This window comes from Hydra viridissima, unplaced genomic scaffold (genome assembly GCF_058129835.1).
Source record: "Hydra viridissima isolate aposymbiotic clone 2 unplaced genomic scaffold, HvirCarnegie_v1 scaffold_3, whole genome shotgun sequence".
In the NCBI taxonomy this organism is placed as follows: Eukaryota; Metazoa; Cnidaria; class Hydrozoa; order Anthoathecata; family Hydridae; genus Hydra; species Hydra viridissima.
This window is the reverse complement of record NW_028324302.1, coordinates 15,771,129-15,786,925: the sequence shown is the minus strand read 5'-3', so window position 1 is coordinate 15,786,925 and position 15,797 is coordinate 15,771,129. Positions and strand designations below refer to the sequence as shown.

The 15,797-nt window shown below is 27.9% G+C and overlaps 2 protein-coding genes across 4 annotated transcripts; both read right to left on the bottom strand.

The window, feature by feature from the left end:
• Positions 1-2,561: 2,561 nt before the first annotated feature.
• On the bottom strand, positions 2,562-8,073 carry LOC145180477 (tRNA-dihydrouridine(20) synthase [NAD(P)+]-like). 3 transcript variants are annotated; one of them, XR_016450979.1, is made up of 17 exons: positions 7,778-8,072; positions 7,602-7,647; positions 7,249-7,340; positions 6,823-6,866; positions 6,507-6,567; positions 6,281-6,328; positions 5,724-5,789; positions 5,131-5,201; positions 4,722-4,922; positions 4,592-4,643; positions 4,043-4,144; positions 3,789-3,861; positions 3,627-3,691; positions 3,468-3,521; positions 3,321-3,354; positions 3,135-3,205; positions 2,562-2,970 (listed from the first exon to the last, which is right to left on the bottom strand). XR_016450979.1 is itself a non-coding variant. In XM_090082594.1 (17 exons), exons 1-17 carry the CDS (start codon positions 7,886-7,888, stop codon positions 2,880-2,882), a joined length of 1,302 nt encoding a protein of 433 aa, XP_089938720.1. In that variant the 5' UTR covers positions 7,889-8,073; the 3' UTR covers positions 2,562-2,879. The 3 variants fall into 3 exon arrangements, 2 of the variants coding, with proteins under 2 accessions (XP_089938720.1, XP_089938721.1); XM_090082594.1 differs by having other exon boundaries at positions 4,023-4,144; positions 7,778-8,073; XM_090082595.1 differs by lacking the exon at positions 7,778-8,072 and having other exon boundaries at positions 4,023-4,144; positions 6,819-6,866; positions 7,602-7,649.
• An 863-nt stretch (positions 8,074-8,936) lies between these two features.
• Positions 8,937-15,066, bottom strand: LOC145180478 (glutathione S-transferase D7-like). Its single transcript, XM_090082596.1, has 4 exons — positions 14,595-15,066; positions 13,715-13,821; positions 13,273-13,386; positions 8,937-9,561 (listed from the first exon to the last, which is right to left on the bottom strand). The coding sequence occupies exons 1-4, from the start codon at positions 14,658-14,660 to the stop codon at positions 9,270-9,272; spliced, it is 579 nt and encodes a 192-aa protein (XP_089938722.1). The 5' UTR covers positions 14,661-15,066; the 3' UTR covers positions 8,937-9,269.
• Positions 15,067-15,797: the final 731 nt, after the last annotated feature.

Here is a 15,797-nt window from a genome sequence, read left to right as displayed (position 1 = left end):
CTTGTCTGCATACAAAACAACACTGGACTGTCAAACAACAACATCAAAAAACTTGCGTCTACATTAAACCAAGTCACAAATACAAAAGTTGTCGAGCCAAGATTTAAAGAAAAGTTTCTTGACATTAGAAAGCAAATGGCAGACCACTTCTCACACACATACATATCCATTTCAAATGACAAGCAGTCCAGAAAACAACTTGTGGTTCACTGCAAAAATCTGTCTGAGCTACTAAATGATGTCTTGTTGCAACGTCATGTTCAAGGTGACTACATGGTGAAGTTGGGCATCGATGGTGGAGGTGGTTTCCTTAAAGTCAGTCTTGGCATTCAAGAAGAAGAAACAAGACTTCCATCCATTTCACCACCAGGCAAAAAGGCTGTGTTATTTCAAACACCCAGAGACAGTGGAGTTAAGCGCCAACTTCTCGTTGCAGTTGCGGAGGATGTTCCTGAAAATTATGATAAGCTCAAAAGCATCTTGTCTTTAATTTGTCCAAGTGGAGTGGATTTTTCTTTGTCCTGTGACATGAAATTAGCAAACCTTGTTTGCGGACTTCAATCCCATGCCAGCTCTCATCCATGTACTTGGTGTGATGCGGATCACCGTAACTTGTCACAATGTGGAAAACTCCGCACTTTTGGCTCAATAAGAAAGTGCTTTGCTTCATTTCAAGATTCAGGTCTGGACCACAAGAAGGCCAAGCAGTTTCAAAATGTTGTTCATAATCCACTCTTAGATGTGCATGACTCTAATTTTGTTCTTGACAAGATCCCACCCATGGAACTTCATCTTTTACTTGGTGCGGTGAACCATTTGTTTAAAACACTGAAAGAAACCAGGGATATAACTGATAAATGGCCAAAAGCACTTCACATCAAGCTTCAGCCATTTCATGGAGGCCAGTTTGCTGGCAATGAGTGTCGAAAACTTTTGAAACATGTTGATCTTCTTCAAAGACTTGCTGAAGAAAACTCAGCGTTCCAAGTTTTTCCATGGATTGATACACTCAGAAAGTTTGATGCAGTTGTGTCCTCTTGTTTTGGAAATCAGTTGCAGAGTAACTATGCTGAAAAAATCACACAGTTCAAAAATTCCTTCCTTTCTTTGCCAAAGGCAAATGTGATCCCTAAAGTCCACGCCGTCTTTTTTCATGTCAAGGAATTCATTGATCACAGGAAGGAATCTCTTGGCAAGTACAGTGAGCAGGCCACAGAGGCATTGCATCACAGCTTTAGGACACATTCGGAAAGATACAAGATGCCAAAAGACCATCCAGAATATTTGCAAAACCTACAAAGTTGTCTTGTTGATTTCAACAGCAAGAACTTGTGAAAGCATTTGCTTCTCTTGAAAACCTGTTGAAATTTTTCAAGAAAATCATCATTTTGAATTTAAAATTCTGATTAAAATTAAAGGAATGCACTGTTTGTTTTTTGAATTAAATATGTGGAAAGTGCTGTGAAGAAATTTTTGATTACATAAGAAAAAACAACCTTGTATTTATTGAGAATAAAAAGTTCAGAAAAGCAAAAATTGTTTTATTATGATTCTCAAAGCAGTCAACATACAATTTCTGACTTATTTTTATGATTTTTATTCCAAGGATACATATTGTACCATTTTGCAAACTTTTTTTGACTATGGCGAAAACTTCAAATTGAATTTTTTTTCTCGGACGGTCATAAAAGATTTCAATTTTTTGATTTTTCATATCAGGAAGGTGTGTTTATTGTTCCCACCAAAGGGTTTTTCCGGTGCTTTTCGGAGTAATTATTCTCATTTTTGGACAAGTGTGCACTGTGATGTTTCTTAAATCATGTGTTTTTCTTTGACATCTTAATTATGATTCTTTGAGCAAGTTTTACTAGTTAAATCAACACTAGGTGACGGTACTTATGACTATCGTTAAATCAACACTAGGTGACGGTACTTATTGGTAATATCATTGTTTTGGGTAGGAATGTAATAGGTGGAAGAAAAGAAAGATGAAAATATTTTTCTTCCGCTGTCTAAAAACATCTTTGATACAACCCTTTCTGGGAATTCATATTGCATCAGACAAACGATGCTTTTTTAAATATTCGATTAAATACTCTTTGTGCTTCACAAGGTCAGAAGCATAGTTTTACAAATATTTTTTAGAGAAATTATAAAAACTTTGCGGCGACATGGTTTGAGAGAAGTATGATCAAGATTTTTTTATTCTACCTAAAAAAAAACACATCGAGTAGCAGTTTTTTTTTTAAAATATGCATATAAAAAACTATATGAGAGAAGAAATTCGAAATGTTTTTTGTTTTGTAACCTTTAATTTTAGCTGTTGAATATTTTCTGAGTGTAAATCATTAAAAAAAAAAAAAAAAAAATCATACAGCGTGGTTCAAGCCAATATGTTTATCTTTTTGCCCTCATGTTTGTTTGTCATACTTTTAACTTAAGAACATACAAGCGTTGTTTAAATAGGATTGGTTACAATGTAAGTTAACTAAGTACGAGGTTTATTTTGGGAGTGATATTTTGAATAGTTCAAATCCCACCATAAGTAAAAAAGAAAAAAATTTGTTTGGAATCTATATTTATCTATACAATTTATATTATCTATACAAAAAAGTTCTAGTGGCATAAATAATAAAGGGAAAAATAGTCCGAAATCATGAAAAAAAAAAAAAAAAAAAAAAACCTTTTCAAATACCTTATAACAACTGGTTAAACTTTAAGAAATCTTCTTACAGAAATCTCTTTCTTACAAAAATTCTTCACGAAAAACTTCGACACCTACGCAAATTTGATTAACTACATCGAAGTACAGCGTGTTATCTAATAGATGTTAAAAATAATTTGTTTTGCTAAACGTGTTAAAATTGTTGAGGATGAAGTTAATCTTCTTTGATTCGCCCGTCATGCATTCCGTGATAATGTAGAAAAGCAATCGCTGCTCCTTGTTCTGCCGACTTTTTCCTTTTATCCCTAAAAGGTATAAAAGTTAAAACAAATAAATTAACATAAAATAAGTAAATTAACATAAATCAACATTATATGAAAATTAAAACAAATAAATTAAAAGGAATCTTAATTGCATTTTTTAAACTAGGGAACACAAAAAACAAAACAAAAAAAAAGCTTTCTTTTACCACAATTTAGTCGAATATATAACACCATCTAATGACATTTCTGATTTAAAGAGTTTGTCAGAACTCATTTGCTGAAAAAAGCAATACACTCGTCAAAAACAGAAACAATCAGCAGTCACTTATTGCACGTTATCATCGGATTCCATGTGAAAGAAAAAGAAAAAAAAAAAAAAAAAAAAAACTTACTGTTTTAAAAACAGGTTGTTTTAATCTTTCTCGTCTAAAAATAAAAATGAAGAAGTATAAAGGAGTAAATAAAGGAATGCTCACCAACAAGAATAAAAATGTGGTCATTTTAATTTTGCTGCCTAAATTCCTTCAACTAAAACTCACGTGCAATGGTCATAGACTTTTTGTAACGGACTCAACGTTCTTGGGTACCATTTCCTAGTAATTTCAAGTAATGGCATTTAGCAAAAAAAAAAAAAGCGACTCAAAGAAAAAAAATTTTTGAATTAACTTTTTTAAAAAAAGAATTCCATATTAAATTACCTATTATAGGTCACGTCCAACTCTATAAAATTTTCTGTTTTCAACTTTTTGTGAGCTGGTTCACTCTACAAATAAAATCTAAATAATGTAAAACAATCCTAACAAGATCTGTTTCAGAGAAATTCAAGGTCAAGATGTTGATATTGTTGAAAAACGACCAACCTCAATTTCAACGCGACGAATTTCTCTTTCTCTAAGAATATTTTGACGATATTCTTCAACGTCAAATGTTTCACTATAGAAGATAACCCGTAAATATTAAAACAGCGTTTATAAAGTTATTTTGATTAGATTATAACCAATTTGGATTTTTACTTAGCATCACAAGTTAAATAATTAGATAACTACGTAAAATCTTTTGATCATAAAAAAACTTGTAATTGTTCTAAAGTATACCATATATCTTGCAAACTCACTGAGGCAGCTAATCTTTTCCCCAGTTCAGAGCCGGCAGTGTTTCCGAACATTTTACACAAAACATATTTAACGTTGGTAAAATTTGTGTCGTAAAACAGTGCCTAAAATGTAAACATACATAATCAACACACAGAGACAAAAGTGAGTAAAAGAAATGAGAAATCAGAATAAATTAAAACAAGAAAGATATTAGTTCCAATATAAACTTTTTAAACATAATTTTTTTATTTAATTTACAATAAAAATCTAGCGAGCTAAAATCTCACATAATTGTGACAACTAAGTATCGGCGCTTGGTTTTTCCGTTAATAACGAATAAGGTACAAATTTCCATATCAGTCTTTTAAAATAAATCGAATTTTCTGAAGCTTACTAAAATAGAATCTTACAACTGGAATCATATAACTTTGTAGGTCTATATATAAAAAATTACTTTAATTTGATTTCAAATGACTGATGTTGAAGTTTGGCTTTATTCATTATCATTTGTCATTAACGGAAAATTAAAACGACGATGCCTAGTAACAACAATAATTAAAAATACATACAACTTTTATGTATTCTTTTATAACATCAATTACTGGAAGAATACCTTCTTTCCTAAGTACATAAAATGAAATAAAATTATTACAGGAACATTTTTTTAAAGAAGCTATAACTTTTGTTGTAATATTTTACCTGAACACTGATGGATTCCATTGAGCAGATCGAGCAATCATTACCGAGGAACACCCTGTTTCTTCTTTGAATTTTGCTATATTAAAATATGTCTTGATATCTAGCGAGCCACCATTTGCAATTACAGGAATCTTTATAGCATTTGCAACAGCTTTTATGTAATCAGTGTGACAAGGAGAAGATGATCGTTCGTCTTGCCATCTTAAAAGTTTACAATCAACTTTTGATCCTGCCTAACTATTTCTCTCAAACAAAACTTAAAATTTTACATAGATTTGAACCTTACTACTGATAAAAGAAATTTTAATAGAAAATTATTTCAAGTAAAAATAAAAACAGCTAATTGAAGCCCAAACAACAACTTGTTTACCACATTACAACTGTTAAACTATAAAGAAAAAAAATGTACCTGCCATGAATACCTATAGCCCTAACACCAGTTGCTTCTATAACTTTTGCCAGCTCCAATGTATCACTGAGCTTGAAAAAAAGATAAATATTTAATATTCAGCATAAATTTTTGTTTTCGGGAGCTTTCAATTTAAGGAAATAAAAAAAAATTGTATAAGAAAAGACATACTGATAAATGCAAAACATTTGAGGAAAAAAGATCCCCAAATCACTATCTCTTAGGGAGAGATAAAGTAAATTCTTAGAATTTATAATATTCACACTTGCCCAGAGAACATCCACAAAAAAGTTGCATTAAATATGTAACAGGTGCACTTAGGGTTGCATTAGCTTTACTTAAAATACATTTTAGATAAACCACATTGACAAAAAGCATTTTTGCATGTCACAGATTTAGCATATATATTTATATATTTTAAAATAATTCAACTGTATAAGAAAAGTAGACATTTCAAGAGAAATAAAATATTGGTAAAAATCTTTAAAAAGTTTTTTTTAAATAAAAAAAAATAAAAGAACTACACAATCATTTGATTTAAAAATTAAAAATCATAAATATCTTCATAACTTAAATAAAAAGAGAAAACTTACCTTTGGTAGTATTCGTATTTTGCAAGTAACAGGTATTGAAAGATTTTTAACAAGTGTTGTCAATATCTAAAGCACAAGAAATAACTTTCTTTGAAAAATAATACAATAAACTATATATAAAAATTAGTATATGAATGGCAGTTTTTAGTTCAGCGTTCCTACCCAAGGTACTAAGATGAGAAGTATGTGATTTATGAAAGAAATATTTTTTAAAACTGCTCTTGTTTGCAATTTTTTCCATACAGCTTGTGTGACAAAATAGAATATTTTGTTGAAAAATGATACAAAGCCATTTAATGGAACAAAGTTGTTTTTACTTGTTTCATTGCCCAGCTCCACAATTCAATCAGTATTTTCAGTTGACATTCTATGCAGGCAAATTTTTTGACTATCCACTTTAATGTTCATTTTATTACTAAACATTATTCTCTGCTAAATTCTAAGCCCAAATTTGCCAGATATTTCTTAGAATGCTTTTAGTTACCTATAATTACTTTCATTTAAGTTTTAAGTGTTTTCTATTTAACATTTTTGTAGCAAACTTTTTTTAAATATACCTGTTTTATTTTGTCCGGCTGAGTTAAAAGAGCTGCACCCATTCCTCCCTAAAGTAAAATTTATCTTGAATTGAAAATTCGTTGAAATAATTTTATTTCAATTGATTGGTTTTACAAAACAACATCAGAAACAAGAAATGTTAAATGCATAACAAATATACTATACAGTGTTAAGAAAGAGATATGACCCTACATTTATTTATCATAATTACATTATTTTTAAAACCTTGATTGAGAACTCTTTAGGACAACCCATATTAATGTCGATCCCATCAATATCTTTTTCTCTAAAAAAAAATTTGATTTGATTTAAAAAAAAAAAAAAAAAAAAAAAAAATTAAAATTGAAGTAAAAACTTTTTAGCTTAGTGAGATATATATAAAGATTTTCTCTTTGTAGGTTTACTCTTTTATTTAAAGATTTTCAGCAACTGTTCCTTTGTATTTATGCAACATATTCAGACTAGTGCACTATAATACATCAATAGAATCAATAGAAGAATATTTCGATAGAAATTCAATCAATTAAAAGATAATACCTACAACATTTGTGCAACACTTAATGCTCTCTCAGCGTTACATGTGCCCTAACACAAACAAAAAATAAACAATTTTAAACAAAGATAAAAACACTTAATGCTCTCTGTGTTACATGTGCCTTGACACAAACAAACAAATATAAAAATGCACTAAATATTAATGGATTACTTTTATAATTATAAAAGCAATTTTTTCTAAGCTACTTTAAGTGGTAAGTTATTTTATTTTACTAATAACTATTTAGAATAAATAGAAATCTTAACAACTAAAATATGTGTTTGTTGACATTTCTCATAACGCTTCTTTAAATAAAAAGTGTCACATTTTTATAGGATTTTGTTCTTACAAAATTTAATAGAAATGATTCTCAAATGTATATATTTTTTGGTTGTAAAAATGCATTTGAAATTTAAAAAAATAACAGCTCACCATTTGGAATATTAACTTTCCTTTTTCTTCTTGACATGTGCGAAATACTACAGTGCCATCAGCCAGTAAAAAATCAATTGTATCAAGCAACTCTTTAAAAAAAATAAATTTTATAATAGTTCACTTTATAAAGTTATTAGCAACTACTATAAATTTTTTTTTTTCTTATGTTATAACTAATCTTTAATTTAAATTATAAAAATTTAATCTTTAGCATATCTGAAACTAAACTTTCACAAATGAAATCTCAACTAAAACTCAATTAAAAAGAAGCACAATGCAATTGCAGAAAAGAATTCTAATTGTACGCATTACAATTTCTGCATTTCTCAATCAAAACTTTTTAAACTTACTATTCTCTACTCTTTTACATTCAACCATTTTGTAATCAATTATTTCCTGTAAAAAAAAAAAAAAAATTAAAATGTTTCAAAAAAGTCCAGATTGCCGAGACATCAAAAAATCTATATAACTAGACCTGAATCATAAAGTAATATTAAGAAATTTTTAACAATCCATTCTTACAAACCTCAGTGTATACAATATCAGCACCATATCTTAGCGCAAGTAATCTAAATGGTAGCGTTCCGATCCGTACCATAGGTGCCAACATAATTTTATTAGAATAAGTTACAATCATTTTTCAATATATGCTAATTCAAAACTGAAAAGAGAACTATCATGGAATATGCAAAACTTAATTTTTTGATGGTTCACAAGCAAAATGATTGATAACATATTCCATAAATTTTGATTAATAATTAATATTTAACCCTTTAGCGCCTGTGTAGTAGATCTGCTACATAACTTCAGAAACCTTTTATGGCCATCCTGTCAACACAGTGATCTCAAAAACACCTTTTGTAGCATATTTACAACATATTTTTGTTGATCCGATTTAGCTAGGTTGATATAATTAGATAATCAAGACTTAAAAACACATCAAAATCATCTTTTTAAAAATCGGATGATTGTTGTCAGGCAAGGTATTTTCAAAGAAAGTTTTTTCCTCTTTATTTATGAATATTAAAGCTTATTTGTTTATTTTATTTTAAATTATTAACACATGTAAGTTTTAGAAGTATTTAAGAGAGTTTCCTCTTTTTGAAACTATCACAAAATGCTTTCTGAATTTATATGTATCACATATGATACAGTGACAAAATTGGGTTTGCTAGTGAAATTTTAAAATTTTATTTTTTAATTCATAATCTAGGCCCTAAAACAATTGCTTTTTGAAGTTTTTGGAATTTTTTGAAAATTTTAAGCCCTGGTGGGCGCTAAAGGGTTAAAAGAAACCTGGATAAAATTCTATGTGTAAATCAACAGCTAAGAATTTTGAACTTTGTTTTGTATGAATTAAAATTGAAAGTGTATGAACAACAGTTTTGGTAAATAGGATATTTTTTGCAACCTAACATTACGTCTTATTAGCAATTCTTGGATTAATATTCATATAATTAGCTTTTTCCAGGATAACCAATCTGCAACTCACATGTTTACTTTGTTTTGGTGTTTGCAGCAATTAGAAAGTAAAATTGCATTTAATAGCTGTTTGGTGCTTTGTGTAAGGATGATGCTGGATGTAAAATAAACTGCATAAACAATACCATATATATACATGGTAGAACTGAAGTAGAACAACTATGTACAAACTTAATCAAAAGAAACAACAAAACACTGTTAAATGAAAACACTGTCAGAACTTATACTTTGGTCAATCACTATAAAATGTGAAATTCTGTAAAAAAAAAAAAAAAATAATAACAATAACAAAAGTATTCTAAAAACATTTTAAACATTATTTACAATAATAATTTTTTAGGTTTTTATTGTACATTCTTCTAAACAACAAATAGTAAATTTATATGTAATATATTAACATTCATTTTGGTGGAAAAAGCATTCAAATAAATTAAATGAAAAAACTCTTCATTAGAGTTTGCAGCTAAAAAGTCTACTTGCGGTTATCTTAACATCTTTAACTTGCGACAAACTGTTTGCACAAAATAATTTCAATTTTATAAGGATTTGATCTCTGTTATATATTTCTGCATCCATATGTTCATTTTAGGATATTTTGAAAAATCAAAGTTATATTGATCAAGCTCCATCAAAACCAAAGCAAGGTAATAATCACATATTGTAACTTGAGATTCAAACATTGAATTGCCTGAAGCAAAGTAAATCTCCTCAATAAGATGCAATTGCTCATGAGTTTTTTGTAAACCATATGCAATAAGTAAGTTATTGCTGCTTTCGAGTTTGAACTCTTCTTTTGATTGGGGAAATACGTAGCTTAGAAGAACATATCTAAAGATTATTACACTTTTTTCATATAAAAAATTTAGATAAGTAATTTAGAAACAGTTTAAAAATTATTTGTAAGAGGTAGCTAATAACTTAAGATTGAAATGTATTTTCATTTTACTATTTGTAATTAAAAACATTTCTTCTTGAAAAACAGATTTTTTGAATCAAAAGTTCGAAAATCCCATTCTATCATTATAAAACAAAAAAATTTGATAACTTTATAACTATATAAAAATTTGATAGACTTTAAAACTTTATTTTTAAAACTTAAACTTTAGATACCAAGGTCGATTTACACAGGCTGTGATGACTTCTTTACAATGAACTTTTGCAAAGTGTGATACTTCTAATTCACAACTTTACTAATTTAATCTAAAAAATTCTGTCATTTTAAATTACACTCGTTAATCTTGTATATCTAATAAATGTTGTATTTATAGTTGTTTCTTGAATTAGAATTTAAAATCAATAGATGATTAACTGTGTAAATAAAGATTTTGAGTTATTAAAAAAAAAACTGTTAAAGTTGGTATTTTAACTGTTTTTTTAACAACTCCAGAATGGCCAGAAGAAGCTAAATTTTAAAGAATATGCTAAATTAAATGTAGTGAGATTAACTAAAAAATGAGACAAAATTTTTAACATAATTTTCTTAAATACTTTTAATTTTTTAATTTAAAATTTTTTTTTTTTTTTTTTGCAATAAAAAAATAAAACAAACTTTAAGAAAAAATGTTTTGATTTTAGAGCATCAACATCATTTTTTTTCTGACAAAAATATTTTTTCTGACAACCTTACAACCTTCTGTGCACACAGTTGTGCACAAACATCAAATTTTCTGAGCACCATAACTTGTACAAGTTTTTTATCTATATTTTTTCTGACAACCTTACAACCTTCTGTGCACACAGTTGTGCACAAACATCAAATTTTCTGAGCACCATAACTTGTACAAGTTTTTTATCTATATTTTTTAAGGTCAATATGATCTTTATCTTCAAAGAACTTATCTCTTTAGCACACTACTTGTTCATATGCTTTTTTCTTTAAAGGATATCAACAATCTATGAATGGTTGAAGTTTTTTTAAAACTAGCAGGATTCACATTTTTGGGTAAAAAGAAGACATTTGAAGTAGGAAGGAAGCTGAATGTGGATTGATACAAGTGCTTGCCAAGTCTGGCCAAGTATGTAGTGGCTATTATGTTGAAAAATAAATAGAACTAAGATGCCTTTTAAATACTGCTCCTGTAGGCTCCTTGATTGAATACCAAACAAGATTTGAAAAGTAAAGATTTGCTAATTCCTTGAGGCAAAATTGCTATCTAGACCAGTATTTTTTAGCTCATACTTTTCTTTATATCTACTCCTTACTTCACTTGGTTTTTGGATAAACTATTTTTTTTTTCAAGGTACTTACTTCTTGATGGTACTTGTATAGAATTTTTAAAAATATTTTGTTGTTTGTGCTATTAAAACAAAATACAGATGTTTATAAAAAAAAGTACATTTGAGTTTAGGACTTAGTTTAAGAGTTTAAGATATAACTATTTAAAAATTTATCATAAGAAGCTATGACCTAAACTTTAATTTTGTCCCAATTTTTGGTTTTCATTCACTTTCTATCTTTTAAAATATACCTATGCAGTGTTTGCTAACACAAACTAAAATCAGAATTTCACTGGGATATTGTATACTCAACAAAAGAGTATACCTGAATAGTTAGAAAATTAAGGAAAATGGACTATTTAAATTCACTTTGTCAAAAACATGAAATCCATATTCATGAAGATGTAAAATCACAAAGAAATATTTTATATTGATGGAAAAGAAAAAAATAAGATATCTTTGGTATCATGAATAATGTGGACTAATACCTAAATTATCAGTTAACAGTGAGTTTAAAAATTATAGGCCCACCCGTTACTGAGTATTAATATCATTATGTGGTCTGTAAACATTTTTTTTAAACAATTACTTTTGTTCTTGTTTTATTGACAAAACAGTATAAGCTTGTTCAACATCGCATTAAAATTATTCAAAATAGATTTTGTGAAGCTGGACTTTTTAGTCATGTAGCACGAAAGAAACCATTATTCAACAAGGCCAATCAAGGTAAACGTCCGAAGTATGTTAAAACTATGTTGAACAAGCTGATTAAGTTCTGGGAAACTGTCATTTGGTCTGATGAACTAAAATTTAATCTGTTTTGGTTTGATGGGAAGGTAATGATTTGATCCATATTATATTGTGGCTAAGGTCAAGGATGGTAGGGGTTCTGCAACCATTTGGAGTTGTCTTTTCTTTAGACCATATGATGGATAGATTTGATCAACGTAATATCTTAGAGCAGCATTTGTACCATCAATCCAAAAATTTAATTTTGGACAAGAATTTTCCTTCATCCACAACACAATCTCAAGCATACATCAAGTCTAGTCAAGGATTGGCTCAAGCAAAACAATTTTTAAATATTAGCATGGCCTTCATTCTTGCCCAATTTTAATTCCATAGAACATTTTTGGGATGAGATCAAATGGAGGATGAAAAATCACAAGCTGAAAATATCCAAGACTGTGGGGACCTCTTGAAGAACAAATGGAATAACGTCAAGTTGTCTGTTCTTTAGGAACTTGTTGATTTATTACCAAGTAGATTACAAGAATGCATCAAGATAAAAGGTTACCCAATTCAATACTAGATTCAATGAAATGCCTGTTTTGCAACACACAAAAAACCTTTTCTTTTCTCTGGGCAAATAATTTTTGTATGTGATATTTGAACAACTTATACTGTTTGGTCAATAAAACAAGAGCAAAAGTAATTGAAAAGCTAAAACTTGTAGTATATATACTAATGATAACAGACCACACAATGAACACTCAGTAATTTTCTCTTATAATTCTTGTATGACATCAAAGATAAAGCAGTTAGGTAAGGGTGGGGCAATTATTTTTGGACTCATTGTACATTTTATTTACTGGGTACAGCTTGTATTTAAAGTTAAAATTATATTTATATAAAAGAACCATTAAAATTATTGATAAATGGAAAATGATATTAATTTTGTAAGATTATTTTATAGAACAGATTTTAATATTCCATTTTCTATTGAAAATATTCCTAAGACTTTGCATTTTTATTCAAAATCTTAATCAGTATGATATATGATCTTGTTCTGTGATCTTGTGGAAAAGCTATTTTACTGTTTTTGTATATTTAATTTAACTGGTGAACATTTTGTTTGTTTTTTCAGGATAAATACAAAATATATTTATGTTTATAAAGCTATAAAGATAAATACATAGCTATAAAGATAAATATATAGCTATAAAAATAAATATATAGCTATAAAGATAAATATATAGCTATAAAGATAAATATATATTTGTAAAGAATAATATATAGTTCTAAGGATGAATCTTTGATCATACAGCTTTAATAAAATTAAAAAAACTAATAAATTTTAACATTTTAATTTTATCAGTATGTTTGACAAGAGATTTGTTTAAAAACTATAAATTTTATAATCAGTCTTTGCAAAAATTCATAGTAAACAAGTAGTTGCAAATATGGTAGGTAACCTTGTCAGTTATGCAATAAGCTTTAAAAGCTAGAAATGTATTTATGGAATCATTTCAAATCTAGTTTATCATTTTAGTAAAATTTAGAAACCCATATAAAAGCAAGAATTAACCACCAAATAATAACCTGTATAAAGTTAGTGATATCCAAGAGAGTACAGTATTGAGTTTTACTTTCATTTCAGAGTTATATAAATTGGTGTAGCCATACTTCTCTGTGAAATAGGATAAAATAGGTTGTCTAAAAATAATAAATATAAATGCAAAAAACTAAAACTAACAACAAAATATTTAAATAAAAATCAATATTTGAATCCCAGTCTATTCTTTATTAGTTACTTTTCTTATTGGCTACTTTTTTTTATCTTGATGTATTGCTAACATCTTGAATTAAAAACTGGCATATTGCTAATGCATATTATTAAGCTAAAATACCATAATTACCACATATCTGGTAAAAAAAAAATGTATTTCCTTAAATAAATTTTATTTTCTCTCAAAGATTATTATAATATTAACAGCACTGCTATAAAAAAAAACAACCTAAATAAGTACAAATAGTTACTTACACTCCCCAAACTTCAATTTCACCATCATTAAGATAAGGAAAGATATTCAATGGATTCTGAGAAGAATCTGATTCATCAACCTTAATAACCTCTATTTCATGATTTACCTTAAAAAAAAATTAGTTAAAAGATTATATTTTTTATAAACTACTTAAATAGCTTAAAACTAATAGAAAAAACTAAATTAGTTGTATTTGAACATAAAGGCAGAAACAATAACTTATTATCTGACATGTTATCTGACCAATACAAATAGATCACTACAAATGTAGCAATTACGTAAATCCATTCAAAAAATCAGAGTCCTAGGAAATACTGCATTTTAACTATCATGAGGGATACACAGAAAAAAGATAACTATACTAACAGTTTATAATGGATCTTATTGCTTATTGTATATAACAGACATACTAGACAATTTGTTTAATTTTATAGAATGTTATGAAAGATGTGAATTTTAATTTGCTGCCACATATGAATTTTTTTCAACTCTAAAGTCTAATATGTTTTAGTCCCTAAACAAATTATGAAGATGTTAGAAAATATAATCCTTGAGATGGCTTAGTCTTCAGTTATACCTTTAAGATTACCACAAATAGACAGATATTTTTCTATATAAAAATGGTTAACAAGTAGAAGAAACAAACAACTTTAAATACTTTAAGACCCTATTATATGTAATTTAAAACTAAATCTATGTTTGATTGCAGTAATTTAAGTTAACATTTATAAAAAGACACAACTATTTGCTCTATCTAACACTACTATTTGCTCTATCTAGTAAATTCTTAATGGCAAGCATATCACAAAAGGAATTTTTCTTCTTTTTTAAAAAAGCTTTTTAAAAACATTTTTAAGCTTAAAGATTTTAAATAATTACCTTTTTAACATAAAGCCAAAGAAGTTTTGACTCAACTTCCACCAATTTCAACATTAACTTCGCCATAAGTTATTTGTTAAAAACTGCAAAAATGTATGTAATTATGTATGCATGTATGCAGTATTATACATACATATACATACATACATACATACATACATACATACATACATACATACATACATACATACATACATACATACATACATACATACATACATACATACATACATACATACATACATACATACATACATACATACATACATACATACATACATACATACATACATACATACATACATACATACATACATACATACATACATACATACATACATACATACATACATACATACATACATACATACATACATTCATACACACATACATGCATACATTTCTATCACAAAAAAAATCTTTAGGTTTTTTATTGAACTAATTGAAACCTTTCAACATGACTCGAAAAGACGTCACTAGATTTAAAATTTTACGGCTGTCAACGGTTTACCGGGGAAACCGGGGTTTTATCATTTTAAAGACACTTAAAGAAATTTTTTTCAGCAATCTTTTTGCATGCTCATAATTCTTTCTAGTATTCTACTACTTTTACATAACTCCAAAAAGGAAATAGTAAAAAAAAAAAAAAAAAAGAGTTTTCATTACTCGTATTTTGAAAATGTCTAAACATGTAAAAAAAATGTAAAAGCTTAATTCCATCATACATCCAGATTTGTTGGCAGTTCCAACAGAACCAAAATTTAAAATTCGTAGAAAGAAATTTTTAAAATGGACATATAGAAATATGTAAAATAGAGTTAAAAATTATCCACTTGCATTTACTACATTAGACGTTGTTACCAAGATACCTCGCTCGCGCTTATAACAAAACCACCTTGACGTTCTTATTTTCCAGCTAAAACATGTTTTTTATAAACTATGCTAATTATTATAAGATAAATTCATATTATATGGATTTATTTTATAATAATTCGAGTTTCTTCTTCTCGGTGATGCAAACTTTTTGTTTAATTTGCTTAAGAATATTTGGCTGAACTGACTAAGAGGCCTGCCTCACTTTATATACAACTAGTCCTTATCATAGAGGTTTGTTTGAAGGGAATGATTGTAATAAAAATTTTTCAACGGTTTGCAGAAGACAATTCTGCTTTGCAGGTGTTTAAAACTTATTGACATGTTTAG